At 48.4% G+C, this 17,981-nt stretch overlaps 1 protein-coding gene across 1 annotated transcript in view; it reads left to right on the forward strand.

Moving 5' to 3' along the window:
• LOC144948899 (uncharacterized) overlaps window positions 1–16,179 on the forward strand; it is a 25,887-nt gene extending 9,708 nt beyond the window's left edge. Inside the window, exons 2-3 of the mRNA XM_078878609.1 lie at window positions 5,795–5,958; window positions 15,616–16,179. Coding sequence (XP_078734735.1) covers window positions 5,795–5,958; window positions 15,616–16,155 — 704 coding nt within the window. The 3' untranslated portion in view covers window positions 16,156–16,179. The remainder of the gene's footprint in view (window positions 1–5,794; window positions 5,959–15,615) is intronic.
• The last annotated feature ends 1,802 nt before the right edge of the window (window positions 16,180–17,981 follow it).

The following is a 17,981-nucleotide window of genomic DNA, read 5'->3' on the forward strand; positions in this document are numbered from 1 at the left end:
CCGATATGAAATCAACATTGTGATTCTGAGATTTGCTAAGGGAGCGTTCGTTCCGTCAGCAGCGCTGAGCGATCGCCATCGTTAGTCAGGCATAGCCACGCGTTTGTTGTTGTTGTTGTTGTGGTGGTTGCTGCTGCTGTTGTTGTTGTGAGTTGTGGTTGTTGTTGCTGCTGTTGTTGTTGTGTGTTGTGGTTGTTGTTGTTGCTGCTGTTGTGAGTTGTGGTTGTTGCTGCTGCTGTTGTTGTGAGTTGTGGTTGTTGCTGCTGCTGCTGCTGTTGTTGTGAGTTGTGGTTGTTGTTGTTGTTGCTGCTGTTGTTGTTGTGAGTTGTGGTTGTTGCTGCTGCTGTTGTTGTTGTGAGTTGTGGTTGTTGTTGCTGCTGTTGTTGTTGTGTGTTGTGGTTGTTGTTGCTGCTGTTGTTGTTGTGAGTTGTGGTTGTTGCTGCTGCTGCTGTTTCACAGACCGTGCCTGTTGTATTGTTGTTGTGAGTTGTGGTGGTGGTGGTTGTTGCTGCTGCTACTGCTGCTGTTGTTTCACAGACCGTGTTAGTTGTTGTTGTTGTGAGTTGTGGTGGTTGTGGTTGTTGTTGCTGTTGTTGTTGCGATGGGATCACTGCGTGTGGAGGGAGGATGGATCCCATCAAGACGAGGCAGTCGCCCCTCCCCCTCCCCTCCCCCTCCCCTCCCCTCCCCCTCCCCTCCCCCTCCCCTCCCCCTCCCCTCCCCCTCCCCTCCCCCTCCCCTCCCCTCCCCTCCCCCTCCCCTCCCCCTCCCCTCCCCTCCCCCTCCCCTCCCCCTCCCCTCCCCCTCCCCTCCCCCATCTCCCCTCTCTTCACCACCCCTCCTCCACCACCCCAGCTCCTCGCTTCTCATGCTAATGGTACTCAGCGCGACTACTTTCGCCAACACAAAACCCGGGACTAGATCCCTCATCTCCTGCCAGCCGCATTAGCATCACCAAGAGGTGTCGATGAGGACCTCGGAAGCACCGGGGGTACATGAGAGATGGGGGGGGGGTGGTATAATTAGTCAATGAAAAATAACTTAATTACTCTTCTTGGTTCTTTCGGTAAAGTCACGTAGAAGGGAAATAATAAAATAATAAAAATTAAAACAATATTATTTTATTCTTTTATTAATTACCTTCTACGTGACTTTACCGAAAGAACCAAGTAGATGAATCCCTGCAGTCACGAAAGCTTTAAATCGAAATTTTACTTAATGACTATGTGCATATCTGCGTAGTGTGTGTGTGTATATATATGTGTGTGTGTATATATGTGTGTGTGTGCGTGTGCGGTAGTGTCGCGGTTAGCGCTACGAACCTGGCGACCCGGGTTCGATTCCCGCTCACGGCCAACACCGGTGACGATTATCTGAACCGGTCCTGGGCCCCTCACCTAGGTCGACTCAGCCTCAAATGAGTACCTGGTGCGGTGTGTAAACATTGTCACTAAGGAGACAAAGGCGGCCGGGCGTGGCGTTGGCTACCCACCCCCTCGTGTGCTGTCTCGGCCTTTATAGGTGCTCGCTAACAGCACTTGCCCCTACAGTCTGTTAAGGCTATACGGGGGATCTTCTTCTTTGCCATTGTATATATATATGTGTGTCTTTACATGTGTATATGTGCATATGTATGTACGTATCGGTGTGTGTATAAATGTTGTAATCGATGTATGTTCATGAATGTTTGTAAACACATTGCACTAGTCCCGACTCTCTGTTGAGAGGCTGTGTGGGTGAGCTTTTGTCTCTGTTGTGTATATCGTGAACGCGTGTGCGTGTTGTGTGTGCGTGTTCTGTGTATGTGTGTTGTATGTGTGTGTCGGGAGCGGTGGCGCAGCGGTTAGGTCACTTCGCGAACTAACCCGGCGGACCGACTCCTATTCCCGCTCATGGCCCCACATCGTTGACGAGTCCTGGGCCTCCCCTAGGTCGACTCGGCCTCAAATGAGTAGCTGGCGCGATGGGTAATATCGCCACTGGGGAGACAAAGGCGGCCGGGCGTGATGGTGGCCACCCCCTCGTGTGCCGTACCGGCCTTCATAGGTGCTACTCGCTAACAGCACTTGCCCAAACAGTCTGTTAAGGCTACACGGGGAACCCTTGGTTTGTATGTATGTATGTATATATGTATGTGTGTCTATACTGATAGCACTTGCCCCAAAAGTGTGTTAAGGCTATCCAGGGGAGCTTTGTCTTTGTTATAGGAAAAACAATTGCAACTGATTATCAATGCGAATATGTAAATGCGCGCATGCAAATGAGCTTCGATTCTAATGCCTAATTGCGTTCGCTTTCATCAAAGTGTTTTACGGTTTAAATATAAATTAATTAGCCTATTCAGATAATTAATTGCAATTATCTATGTCACTATTTCAACTCTATTTGTACAACCTAAGCCAGGTTTAAGCGAAGTTAATTCGTACGTTTTGTGTATGTATATACGCACACTACACGTCTAACCATACAAAATCCCCATTGACCAGAATGGTGAAGTATGGTCAAACAACCCTCCCCACGTGTGTGATGAGATCATCCATCGAGCAGTTGAGTTATAAGATTATTTACAATATATGCATATACTATATAAAACGTAATTAAATTAGCTTAACCTTCATCCACTGCTGTATAATTAATTCATATGCATTGTGTGCGTACATAAATCAATTAATTGCGATTAAACTCCCCTTCTGCCATGGACAAATAACATTTCATATTAAACAGTGAAATATACAATTGCAATTAATTTTGTTAATTGATTCATTAGCTCGTGTGACTTTATATGCAGCGTGTGTGTGTGTGTGCGCGAAATTAAATATTAAGGGAATGCATTCATACGGTTACAGTAGTTAGTGTAGTTATCGTAGTTATGGCAGTTTTAGTTGTTGTTGTTGTTGAAGTAGTTGTAGTAATAGTAGTTGCAGTCGTAATAATAGTTGTTGCAGTTGTTGTGGTTGTCGGTGTTGTAGTTGTTGTAGTAGAATCTGGTTGTTGTGCTTGGTGTTGTGATTGTTGTTAAAGTTGTGGAAATTGGTTGTTGTTGTGGTTGTGGAATCTGGTTATTGTAGTTGCTGTTGTTGTTGTTGGGGTAGCTTCACATGATCTCGGTGGCTCTCACTGAGTGTCGCGTCTGAACCGAGATCCACACTCTTCCATCATCAACATCAACCCCATCAACATCATAACCTTCGTAGTGATCATCAGAGGTGTGGACTCGAGTCATGTGACTTGGACTCGAGTCAGACTCGAGTCATGAATTTGATGACTTGCGACTCGACTTGGACTTGCATAACAATGACTTTGTCCCACCTATGAGATGTGGACTCGAGTCATGTGACTTGGACTCGAGTCAGACTCGAGTCATGAATTTGATGACTTGCGACTCGACTTGGACTTGCATAACAATGACTTTGTCCCACCTATGGTGATCATCACCATCGACATCATCAGCATCATTATCAGCAACGTTCATCATCATCAGCAGCAGCAGCATCACGAGCGCGAGAACGATGGTGCGTGATTTTGCGTGCAGGGAGTGAGTTTGGAGAGGTTAGGATGGTGGTGATGTTGATGATGTTGCTGATGGTGATGATGATGATAATGGTGTTCAATCACCACGTAACTCTGTAATTTATTTTAACGGATGTTAGTTTTTTTTTTATCGAATAACAATGTCATCAACATACGAATGTGCATAACATACAAAGGCAGATATCCCCCGGATAGCTCTAACAGACTGTTGGGGCAAGTGCTGCAAGCGAGCACCAATTAATACCAGAACGGCACACGAGGTGGTGGGTGCCCAGCACCACGCTCGGTCGCCTTTGTCTCTATAGTAGCGATGTTCACACACCATACCAGGTACTTATTTGAGGCCGAGTCGACCTAGGGGCGACCCAGGACTCGTGGAAATAAGCGTCACTGCTGTTATCCGTGAGCACGAATGGAACTCGGGTCACCGGGTTCATAGCGCAGCGTGCTGACCACTGCCCCACCGCTCCCTACACACATAAACAGTTTTCACCTTTAACAGACTGTTGGGGCAAGTGCTGTTAGCGATACATAAACACACACGTGCACACACACACACGCGCGCTCACATACATACACACGCAGACAAACACACCTGCACAAACACACGCGCACACACTCACACACACACTCATAAACACACACACTCATAAACACACACACACACGCGCGCACACACAGACACGCACTTTTTTTTTCTAACTGTGCCTGTTCGCGATGTTAGCCGCGTCCGTTCGCTAAACGTCCGTTGACTGCGTCGATTCAGCTATACGCATCGGCGATGATCTGTTCGCCGTGTCGATGACCCACGTGCTCGAGTTAGTCTGTGTTATCAAGGCTCGCGCGTGCAGTGCGAGTGTGTGTGGTTTCAGCTGTTGTTGCTGTTTGTAGTGTCCGTGTATAGCGAGTGAGTTGTGTGTGGGGGGGGAGAGAGCGGTGGCGCAGTGGTTAGCGCACTGCGCTACGTAGTCGGCAATAAAATCACTCGAGTCAAGAAGGAAACATTTTCGGGTTTTTAAAAAAAAAATCTGGACGCGTAGGATTATCGTATTTATTTGAACAATTCAAGTAGGATTATTCAATTTATTTTAACAAATGTTTAAACTGACTTCCACTGTTTAACATTAACGCACACGATGCAACGAATTATATTTTGAAATGTAATTAGGACTGTTCGTGTATTCAGGGTTCTTACTCGGTCGAGTTTTTGTACATGACATCTGACAAGGAAGAAGTCAAAAAATAATCTATTATTAATAACGATAAAATAAAAATATTTGCTTAAAAAATAAAACAATGTAAATGCTTTAATGGCGGTGTTAAAATACATTTAATAAAAGCTTGATGTCCCGACGTTTCGGGGAACGCCCTTGTGTACGAAGAACACATTCACACATCCCATCAGCCACGTGGCCTTTTTGCCGGCTCTTACAGAATATCAGCAGCAACAATTCCACGCAGGCAAAGTCGTGGGTCTGGCTTCCACATTCGGTGTTCTCATCAGCAGCAGTCGTTCTATTATTCGAAAAAAAGACAAAGACATAGATCCCCCGTATAGCCTGTGACAGACTGTTGGGGCAAGTGCTTTTAGCGAGCACCTGTGAAGGCGAGAAGGACACACAAGGGGGTGGGTGGCCAGCACCACGCCCGGCCGCCTTTGTCTCCCCAGTGGCGATGTTTACACACCGCACCAGGTACTCATTTGAGGCTGAGTCTACCTAGGGGAGGCCCAAGGACCGATTCAGATAATCGTCGCCAGGTTCGTAGCGCCGCGTTGCGCTACACAACCCACACACACGGGCGCGTGCTGTAAACAACCACACAAAGACAAAGATCCCCCGTGTAGCCTGCGCAGGCTGTTGGGGCAAGTGCTGTTAGCGAGTGGCACCTATGTGGGGGGGTGGGGTGGTGGGTGAGGTGGGTGGGGGGTTTTGTTCTGAAGCCACGCCCGACCGCCTTTGTATCCCCAGGGCTAATGTTCCACAGGCAAAACTGTACGCAAACAATGTTGTGCTGCGTTGGCAGTGGTACACAAGCACAGCCAACTACAACAACAACAACAATAACACAGCCCGTGTCGACAACAACAACAACAACACGACCATGTGTGTGGCCGTTAAAACATACAAACATCATTGGCGACGTTTCGGGCAACGCCCCTTCTCCACGACATACTGCGGATCGATTTCTATACAAGAAGGCGTCGATCACCGCCCTCTCTGTCCCTCTCTCGCCCCCCCCCGACCCCCCCCCCCCCACCCAGGAGAGAAACCTTTCCGCTGCGAGTTCGTGGGCTGCGACCGACGTTTCGCGAACAGCAGCGACCGCAAGAAGCACATGCACGTGCACACGTCGGACAAGCCCTACCTGTGCAAGCTGTGCGACAAGTCGTACACGCACCCCAGCTCGCTGCGCAAGCACATGAAGGTGAGAGTGTAGTGTGTAGTGTAGTGTAGTGTGGAGTGTGTAGTGTATAGTGTAGTGTAGTGTGTGAGTGTCGTGTAGTGTGTAGTGTGCGACAAGTCGTACACGCACCCTAGCTCGCTGCGCAAGCACATGAAGGTGAGAGTGTAGTGTGTAGTGTAGTGTGTAGTGTAGTGTGTAGTGTAGTGTGTAGTGTAGTGTGTAGTGTAGTGTAGTGTGGAGTGTGTAGTGTATAGTGTAGTGTAGTGTGTGAGTGTCGTGTAGTGTGTAGTGTGCGACAAGTCGTACACGCACCCTAGCTCGCTGCGCAAGCACATGAAGGTGAGAGTGTAGTGTGTAGTGTAGTGTGTAGTGTAGTGTAGTGTGGAGTGTGTAGTGTATAGTGTAGTGTAGTGTGTGAGTGTCGTGTAGTGTGTAGTGTGCGACAAGTCGTACACGCACCCCAGCTCGCTGCGCAAGCACATGAAGGTGAGAGTGTAGTGTGTAGTGTGGAGTGTGTAGTGTATAGTGTAGTGTAGTGTGTGAGTGTCGTGTAGTGTGTAGTGTGCGACAAGTCGTACACGCACCCTAGCTCGCTGCGCTAGCACATGAAGGTGAGTGTGTAGTGTGTAGTGTATAGTGCGCAGTGTAGTGTATAGTGTAGTGTAGTGTGTGAGTGTGCGACAAGTCGTTCACGCACCTCCAATTCGCTGCGCAAGCACACGAAGGTGAGAGGATCGGGTCAAATGTGAGCAACCACATCATCATCATCAATATAAGCACCATCGTCAGCAACATAATTATTTACATCATCATCAGCGTCATTGTGATTGACGTCACCATCAGCATCATCATTGTTCGTGTCATCATTAGCAAAACAAAATTCTCCTGCGTCCACATCTCGCTTCAACGATGGAATAATTTTCTGAATCGAATACTGCACACATCGGGTTCACACAAACACTCCTACACAAACACACACTCGATACAAAAAGACAAAGATCCACCGTGTAGCATCAACAGACTGTTGGGGCAAGTGCTGTTAGCGAGCACCTGTGAAGGCCGGCACGGCACACGAGGGGGTGGGTGGCCAGCACCGCGCCCGGCCGCCTTTGTCTCCCCAGTGGCGATGTTCGCACACCGCACCAGGTACTCATTTTAGGCTGAGTCGACCTAGGGAGAGGCCCAGGACCGGTTCAAATAATCGTTTGAACCGGTCCTGGGCCTTTGTAGTGCAGCGCGCTAGCAGCTCCGCAGACACACGCGGACATAGACAAAGATCCCCCAGCACGGCCTTCCACAGACTGTTTGGGGCAAGTGCTGTTATGGCGAATCGCCCCGATACAGTCCGACATGACAACATGACGAGGTGGGTGGTTGACCCACGCCTGGCCGCCTTTGTCTCCCTTGTGGCGATGTTTACACACCGCACCGGGTACTCCGGGGATGTGTGGACAATACGGGCGGGCCCCACTCACTCTTTCAAATGATCGCCACTGCGCTAACTGTTGCGCCACCGCTCCCCGCACGCGCACGCTTTTAAATGCACGCGCACACACAGACAGCACGCGCGCATTACGCACACATTAACACAACGCACACACACTACACCACACACACATTAACACAACACACACACACCACACACACACACACATTAACATTATACACACGATGAACATACACACATGAACACAACACACACACACTACACCACACACACATTAACACAACACACACACACCACACACACACTACACCACACACACATTAACACAACACACACACACACCACACACACACTACACCACACACACATTAACATTATACACACGATGAACATACACACATTAACACAACATACACACACACTACACCACACACACATGAACACAACACACACACACCACACACACACACACATTAACATTATACACACGATGAACATACACACATGAACACAACACACACACACTACACCACACACACATTAACACAACACACACACACCACACACACACACACATTAACATTATACACACGATGAACATACACACATGAACACAACACACACACACTACACCACACACACATTAACACAACACACACACACCACACACACACTACACCACACACACATTAACACAACACACACACACACCACACACACACTACACCACACACACATTAACATTATACACACGATGAACATACACACATTAACACAACATACACACACCACACACACACTACACCACGCACACATTAACACAACACACACACACACCACACACACACTACACCACGCACACATTAACACAACACACACACACCACACACACACACAGACATTACCATTATACACACGATGAACACACACACATTAACACAACACACACACACACACCACACACACATTAACACAACACACACACACACACACCACACACACACTACACCACACACACATTAACACAGCACACACACACCACACACACACTACACCACACGCACATTAACACAACACACACGCACCACACACACACTACACCACACACACATTAACACAACACACACACCAGACACACACTACACCACACACACTACACCACAAACACATTAAAACAACACACACACACACACTACACCACACACACACTACACCACACACACATTAACATTATACACACGATGAACATACACACATTAGCACAACACACACACACACTACACCACGCACACATTAACACAACACACACACCACACACACACACACATTAACATTATACACACGATGAACATACACACATTAACACAACACACACACACTACACCACACACACATTAACACAACACACACCACACACACACTACACCACGCACACATTAACACAACACACACACACCACACACACACACACACATTAACATTATACACACGATGAACATACACACATTAACACAACACACACACTCCACCACATACACATTAACACAACACACACACACCACACACACACTACACCACACACACATTAACACAACACACACACACCACACACACACTACACCACGCACACATTAACACAACACACACACACCACACACACACTACACCACACACACATTAACACAACACACACACACCACACACACACTACACCACACACACATTAACACAACACACACACACCACACACACACTACACCACGCACACATTAACACAACACACACACACCACACACACACTACACCACACACACATTAACACAACACACACACCACACCCACACTACACCACACACACACTACACCACAAACACATTAACACAACACACACACACACTACACCACACACACACTACACCACACACACACATTAACATTATACACACGATGAACATACACACATTAACACAACATACACACACCACACACACTACACCACACACACATTAACACAACACACACACACACACACCACACACATACTACACCAAACACACATTAACACAACCCACACACATCACACACACACTACACCACACACACATTAACATTATACACGCGATGAACATACACACATTAACACAACATACACACACCACACACACACTACACCACACACACATTAACACAACACACACACACCACACACACACTACACCACACACACATTAACACAACACACACACCACACACACTACACCACACACACATTAACACAGCACACACGCCACACACTACACCACATACACATTAACACAACACACACACACCACACACACACTACACCACACACACATTACACCACACACACATTAACACAACCCACACACACCACACACACTACACCACACACACACTACACCACACACACACACCACACACACACACACCACACACACATTAAAACAGCACACACACCACACATACACACACTACACCACACACACACCACACACACACCACACACACACCACACACACACTACACCACATACACACCACACACACACCACACACACACTATACCACACACACACACACTACACCACATACACACCACACACACACTACACCACACACACACCACACACACACCACACACACACCACACACACACCACACACACACCACACACACACTACACCACATACACACCACACACACACACCACACACACACTATACCACACACACACACTACACCACACACACACTACACCACACACACACACTACACCACACACACATTAACACAACCCACATATTAACATTATACAAGCGATGCACATACACACATTAACACAACACACACACCACCCACATTAACGCAGCATATACATTAACGCAACACACATCGCACACATTATCACTCCACACACATTAACACAATACACGCGATGCACAAACACATTAACACACCATACACATGAACACAACACACACACACACCAGGCACATGAGCATACCACGCACATTAACACAATACACACATTAACACTATACACGCGATGCACAAACACATTAACACACCATACACATGAACACAACACACACACACACCACGCACATGAACATACCACGCACATTAACACAACACACACCACACACACAGAGTAAAACTACCCCCTACACACATGAACACAACACGCACACACCACACACACACTACACCACGCACACTACACCACACACACATTAACGCAACATATCCATTAACACAACCCACACACCGCACACGTTAACACAACACACACACGCACAGAAACACTACCCCGTACACACATTAACACAACATACACACACCACCCACATTAACGCAGCATATACATTAACGCAACACACACCGCACACATTAACACACCACACACATTAACGCAATATACACATACCACCCACATTAACACTATACACGCGATGCACATACACACATTAACACACCATACACATGAACACAACACACACACACACTGCACACATGAACATACCACGCACATTAACACAACACACACACATTAACACACCATACACATGAACACAACACACATACCACACACATTAACACTATACACGTGATGCACACACACACAATAACACACCATACACATGAACACAGCGCACACACCGCACACATGAACATACCACACACATGAACACAATACACACCACACACACAGTAAAACAACCCCCTACACACATGAACACAATACACACCACACACACAGAGTAAAACAACCCCCTACACACATGAACACAACACGCACAATGCACACACATTCACACAACACACACATTCACACAGCACACACATTAACACAACACACGCAGTGATACTACGCCATACACTTATTAACACAACACACACACACATTTACACAATGCACACATCAACACAGCACATACATTAACACACACGCACATGATATAGTGTTATGATTTTATATATATAAACCCTATATAACCTATTTATGCTGTCTTTACATCATGCACATTTGTATACAGTATATGAAACAGTATACATTTTATAACGACATATACTGTTTATAGACTGCCTTTAAAAGTACTGTGTACACGTGTTTATATTAAACGGTATATCGTTTTTTTAACTAGACTGCCAAAATAGTCTTTAAATACATGCTTATATATATATAAATTCTGTAAACATTGGTATAACCACATGCACTGTTTACATATGCACACTGTTTTAGGGTATGCACATATCTATGACAACACAGAGATTGTTATGACTATACGCTGTCTCTATATTTACTCTTTTTAACAGTATATACACACGCGTTTATGTAAAATAGTATTTATATATGTAACGTTATGTATATGTTTTGTGTCTATGTAATGTCTTAGCAGTCTACACGTAAACTGTAAATGTTATATATACTGATATGCTTGGTTCTTTCGGTGAAGTCACGTAGAAGGGAAATAATAAAATAATAAAAATCAAACATAATAAGATAAAATTCTCACGACGTTTCGGCCACAGGGCTAATTAGGACGCTGTCTTTCCGACAGCCCTGTTCTTCGCCTGAGGACGGCTGCTTGCGTTGTGGCCGAAACGTCGTGAGAATTTTATCTTATTATGTTTGATTTTTATTATTTTATTATTTCCCTTCTACGTGACTATACCGAAAGAAACAAGAAAGCATTAAATCGAAATATATATGACTTTACAATATATGTGTGTGTGTGTATATATAATAGTATATATAATAGTATAGATACTATAAACAGTGGTCGAAATGTGGAATTGTCCGTATGACTCGCAGTCGCCCATTCTCACTGAGTACAACACAAAGACAAAGCTCCCCAGTGTAGCCTTTCATAGACCGCTGGGGCAAGTGCGTTTAGCGAGCGCCTACGAAGGCCGGTTCGGCACCACGAGGGAGTGGGAGTGGGATTGGTGTGGCAACGACCATCGCCCGGCCGCCTTTGTCTCCCCATCAGTACCGAGGTTGAATGCACACCGTGCATCAGGTATGCGAGTTTGTTCAAGGCTGAGTCTACCTAATAGTGGGTAGTTGAGCGTCTGTGTGTGTGTGTTCGTGAGTGAGTGGGTAGGTGAGTGAGTGTGTGTGTGTGTGGGGTGAGTGGGTTAGTAGGTGAGTGGATGTGGTTGTGTGTGAGTGGGTAGGTGAGTGTCTGTGTGTGTGGGGTGAGTGGGTTAGTAGGTGAGTGGATGTGGTTGTGTGTGAGTGGGTAGGTGAGTGTCTGTGTGTGTGGGGTGAGTGGGTTTGTAGGTGAGTGGATGTGGTTGTGTGAGTGGGTAGGTGAGTGGATGTGGTTGTGTGAGTGGGTAGGTGAGTGAGTGTCTGTGTGTGTGGGGTGAGTGGGTTTGTAGGTGAGTGGATGTGGTTGTGTGTGAGTGGGTAGGTGAGTGTCTGTGTGTGTGGGGTGAGTGGGTTTGTAGGTGAGTGGATGTGGTTGTGTGTGAGTGGGTAGGTGAGTGTCTGTGTGTGTGGGGTGAGTGGGTTAGTAGGTGAGTGGATGTGGTTGTGTGTGAGTGAGTGGGTAGGTGAGTGTCTGTGTGTGTGGGGTGAGTGGGTTTGTAGGTGAGTGGATGTGGTTGTGTGAGTGGGTAGGTGAGTGAGTGTCTGTGTGTGTGGGGTGAGTGGGTTTGTAGGTGAGTGGATGTGGTTGTGTGTGAGTGGGTAGGTGAGTGTCTGTGTGTGTGGGGTGAGTGGGTTTGTAGGTGAGTGGATGTGGTTGTGTGTGAGTGGGTAGGTGAGTGAGTGTCTGTGTGTGTGGGGTGAGTGGGTTTGTAGGTGAGTGGATGTGGTTGTGTGTGAGTGGGTAGGTGAGTGAGTGTCTGTGTGTGTGGGGTGAGTGGGTTAGTAGGTGAGTGGATGTGGTTGTGTGTGAGTGGGTAGGTGAGTGAGTGTCTGTGTGTGTGGGGTGAGTGGGTTTGTAGGTGAGTGGATGTGTGCGTGAGTGAGTGGGTAGGTGAGTGTCTGTGTGTGTGGGGTGAGTGGGTTCGTAGGTGAGTGGATGTGGTTGCGTGTGAGTGGGTAGGTGAGTGAGTGTCTGTGTGTGTGGGGTGAGTGGGTTAGTGGGTGAGTGGATGTGTGCGTGAGTGAGTGAGTGGGTAGGTGAGTGATCGTCTGTATGTGTTTGGGGTGAGTGGGTTAGTAGGTGAGTGGATGTGTGTGTGAGTGAGTGAACGGGTAGCTGTGTGTCAATGAGTTGTTGTGAATTGCAAATGCATACGTTGATGGGCAACTGTGCATGCTGAGTTGACGAGTTGATGGTTCCTAGAAGTCGCTAACATCCAGGGTGGGAACTGCCCTCCCTCCCTCGCGGGCTCCTATGACAAATCCCAATCCATAGCAGGCATTCTGGGTGGGGTGGACGAGTGAGTGGGTGAGTATGGGGGCGACTGAATGAGTAACTAAGTAAGTAGGTGGGTGGTTGAATAGGTGAGTGGGTGGGTGAGTGGGTGAGTGAGTGGGTGGGTGAGTGAGTGGGTGATTGGGTGAGTGAGTGGGTGAGTGGGTAGGTGAGTGGGTAGGTGAGTGGGTGAGTGGGTGAGTGAGTGGGTGAGGTGAGTGAGTGGGTGGGTGAGTGGGTAGGTGAGTGAGTGGGTGGGTAGGTGAGTGGGTAGGTGAGTGGGTGAGTGAGTGGGTGGGTGGGTGAGTGGGTGGGTGAGTGGGTGGGTGGGTGAGTGAGTGAGTGGGTGAGTAAACGAGTGAGTGTGCTGGGCGGGACCATGACACTATAACCACACGCACACAACGTACACATACACACAAAAGACAAAGACAAAGCTCCCCCGTATAGCCTGTAACAGACTGTTGGGGCAAGTGTTGTTAGCGAACACCTATGAAGGCCGACACGGCACACGAGGGAGTGGGTGGCCAGCATCAAACCCGGCCGCCTTTGTCTCCCTAGTGGCGATCCTTTTTTACACACTGCGCCATTTGAGGCTGAGTCGACCTAGGGGAGGCCCAGGACCGGTTCAGATAATCTCTGTCACTGGTGTTGGCCATGAGCATAAATCGAATCCGGGTCGCCAGGTTCATAGCAGGGCGCGCTAACCGCTACACTACCACTCCCCACATATACAACGCGCACACACACAACGCGCACACACACACACACACAATGCACACACACACACACACAATGCACACACACAATGCACACACACAATGCACACACAATGCACACACACAAACAAAACGCACACAGACAAACACAACGAACACACACAAACACAACGCACGCACACAAAGCACACACACAATGCACACACACACACAGGCTGTGCACAGCAGCGTCAGTGGAGCGATAGTTATTGGTGATCTCATTGATCGATCATTGATCGATCGTTGATCAATGAGACCCGCCTATCAGTGGTCGTGATCAGCGCGCGTCGCTCGCGAGACCGCCAGAGCTGGCGACCACGTGTGGAGGAGGCGCTCTTTAGCTGGGGCTGCTGATGATGACGATGATGACCATGTCAAAACTACTGCTGATGATGATGGAGAGGAAACGACTAGCAGTGGATAGATGATGTGTGTTGCTTTCACTGCTGATCCTTGAGCCGCCGCTGATGATGATGTTGCTGATGGTGATTATGATTATTATTATTCTGCTGCTGATGATGATTCTACTACCACTGCTGCTGCTGCTGATTCTTCCTCTGATGATGATGTCGAATCTTCTTCTGCTTGTGCTGATGATGATGCTGATGATTATGATGCTGCTGCTGTTGATGATGCTGCTGCTTATGATGATGCTGCTGCTTATGATGATGATGTTGCTGATGGTGATTATGATTATTATTCTTCTGCTGCTGATGACGATTCTACTACTGCTGCTGCTGATTCATCATCTGCTGCTTCTTCCTCTGATGATGATGTTGAATCTTCTTCTGCTTGTGCTGATGATGATGCTGCTGCTTACGATGATGATTCTGCTTATGATGATGCCGCTGTTTATGATGATGATGCTGATGATTATGATGCTGCTTATGATGATGCTGCTGCTTACGATGATGCTGCTGCTGCTTACGATGATGCTGCTGATGATGATGATGCTGCGGCTGTTAATGATGCTGCTGCTTACGATGATGCTGCTGATGATGATGCTGCTGTTGATGATGCTGCTGTTTATGATGATGATGTTTCTAATGATGCTGATGATGTTCACGGTGCCCGTCTAGGTGCACGAGTCGAGCGCCCAGGGCTCGCAGCCGTCGCCCGCCGCCAGCTCGGGCTACGAATCAGCGACTCCCCCCGCAATGGGGGCTCAGCAACCCCCCTCCGCTACGGGGGAACCCTCGGCTACCCCCGCAGCCCCCACCACCACCACCACCTCCTCCTCGTCCTCGTCCCACTCGTCGTCGTCCTCGACATCGTCGTCGTCGTCGTCGTCGTCCTCCGCATCGTCGGGCGCGTCCGTCACGACGCACGCGACCAACCTCGCGCTGGGCAAGATGCATAGCAACGGCCTTGGTGGTGGATTGGGAGGTGGTGGTGGTGGTGGATTAGGAGGAGTCTTAGGAGGAGGTGTGTTAGGTGGTGGAGGAGTGTTAGGAGGAGGAGTGTTAGGAGGAGGAGGGGGTGGCATGGCAAGTCCTTCCGTGTCGCTCGCCCACTCGCTCATGGAGCTGAGCGAGCCGGCGCGACGCGTCCACGCCGAGATGATTGGCGCATCGCTCATTCCACCGCTGCCCGCCAACTACAGCGAGTGGTATGTGTGAGTTGTACGTGTGAGGAGCCGGTGGGGGGGGGGGGGGGGGGGAGGGAGGCGGGTGGGGGGGGAGGGAGAGGTGCTAAGGGTCGTGGGTGATCGGGGGTTGACGTGCGGTGCTCGGGACGAAAAAGAAGGGACGACCCCAAGGGGATGACGCCACTCGTGTCTCTCGATATCGACCGTGGCCACCACAGCCACACGACCGACGTTGATCATACAGCTTGAGTGGTGTGGCGCGTCTCAGTGCGAGTCTGTGGGTCTTAGTGCGAGTCTGTGGGTCTCAGTGCGAGTCTGTGGGTCTCAGTGCGAGTCTGTGGGTCTCAGTGGGGGTCTATGGGTCTCAGTGCGAGTCTGTGGGTCTCAGTGGGAGTCTGTGGGTCTCAGTGCGAGTCTGTGGGTCTCAGTGCGAGTCTGTGGGTCTCAGTGGGAGTCTGTGAGTCTCAGTGGGAGTCTGTGGGTCTCAGTGGGAGTTTGTGGGTCTCAGTGGGAGTCTGTGGGTCTCAGTGGGAGTCTGTGAGTCTCAGTGGGAGTCTGTGGGTCTCAGTGGGAGTCTGTGGGTCTTAGTGGGAGTCTGTGGGTCTCAGTGCGAATCTGTGTTTATTTGTGTGCACACGTCTGTGTTATTCAATACAAAACCAACTCAACACACTCGGCAACAACAATACACTCTGTGTGTATGTGGCCTTCGAAGGCAGACATATATAATCGGCAACGTTTCGGGCAACAACCCTTTTTCATGGCACACGAACAGAGAGACCAGTAGGGAGAGACAGTTGATGGTAGGGCTGGAGACTTGCTCCCACCGTGCGATCGGATGATGAGAATTCTATTCACAGATGCATTTTGATGATCAGTTATCTAAATTTGACTCATGAATTAGTTACACTATGAGTAGCTATCGCGTGTAAGTTGAAATTCTTTCGCATCGTGAACTGCCAACCGTGCGGATCTGAGGTGCGGGCTACCAGACTGCCCATCCATTCATCAGAAACATTTTGCTACGAAGCATTTCGCTTTGTGTCAATGCTAAGATGATGACACGTTGCTGGCACGTTGCATTGTGGGTCCCCCTCGATACATGGCGTCTCTCACGTGACCAGTCATGAGCCTCCGTGTCCGTCTACGGGTTTCTGTGTGAACTCTATGGGTCTCTGTGAGAGTCTATGGCTGAGTGAGTCAGGGGCCTCCATGTGAACTCAATGAGTCTCTGTGTAGACTCTGGGTATCTATGGGAGTCTATGGCTGAGTGAGCCATTTGGGGCTTTGTGGGAACTCTCTGGGTCTCTTTGTGAGTCTATGGGTCTCTGTACGAGACTGCCTGTGTGAGTATCGATCTGTATCTGAGTCTACACGTCTGCACGTGAGTGTTAATATATATATGGGTCTATAGAATACAATATGAACAGTGGGCATTCTACTATACATAGATGCAGTCATGGATCTATACGTGAGACTGATACTCGATCTCGAGGCGAGTGTGTGACTGTTTTATGTGACCACCTATGGGTCTCTATGTCAGTCTATGGGTCTCTGTTTGACTCGATGGGTCCGTGTATCACTAAGCTCCTGACACATAACCAGCTCCGGTTTGACAGCAGAGGTCTCACTCCGAATCAGTCGGACGGCATTAGATTGTCACCAGCGGAGTAATGCTGTGTGGACGCTACCTAGTCTGTTGCTCCACACGAAGCTTCGGGTCTTCTCGGCCACAGTTATGCCTTCCCTCTATGCTTGTGAAACGTAGGCCCCTGTAATGGAACATCTGCGCCGTTTAGAAACATCCAGGCAGGCCTGCCTACGATTCATCCTGGCTTTAACCAGGTTGGATTACAG

Source organism: Lampetra fluviatilis, chromosome 51 (assembly GCF_964198595.1).
Source record: "Lampetra fluviatilis chromosome 51, kcLamFluv1.1, whole genome shotgun sequence".
Classification (NCBI taxonomy): domain Eukaryota; kingdom Metazoa; phylum Chordata; class Hyperoartia; order Petromyzontiformes; family Petromyzontidae; genus Lampetra; species Lampetra fluviatilis.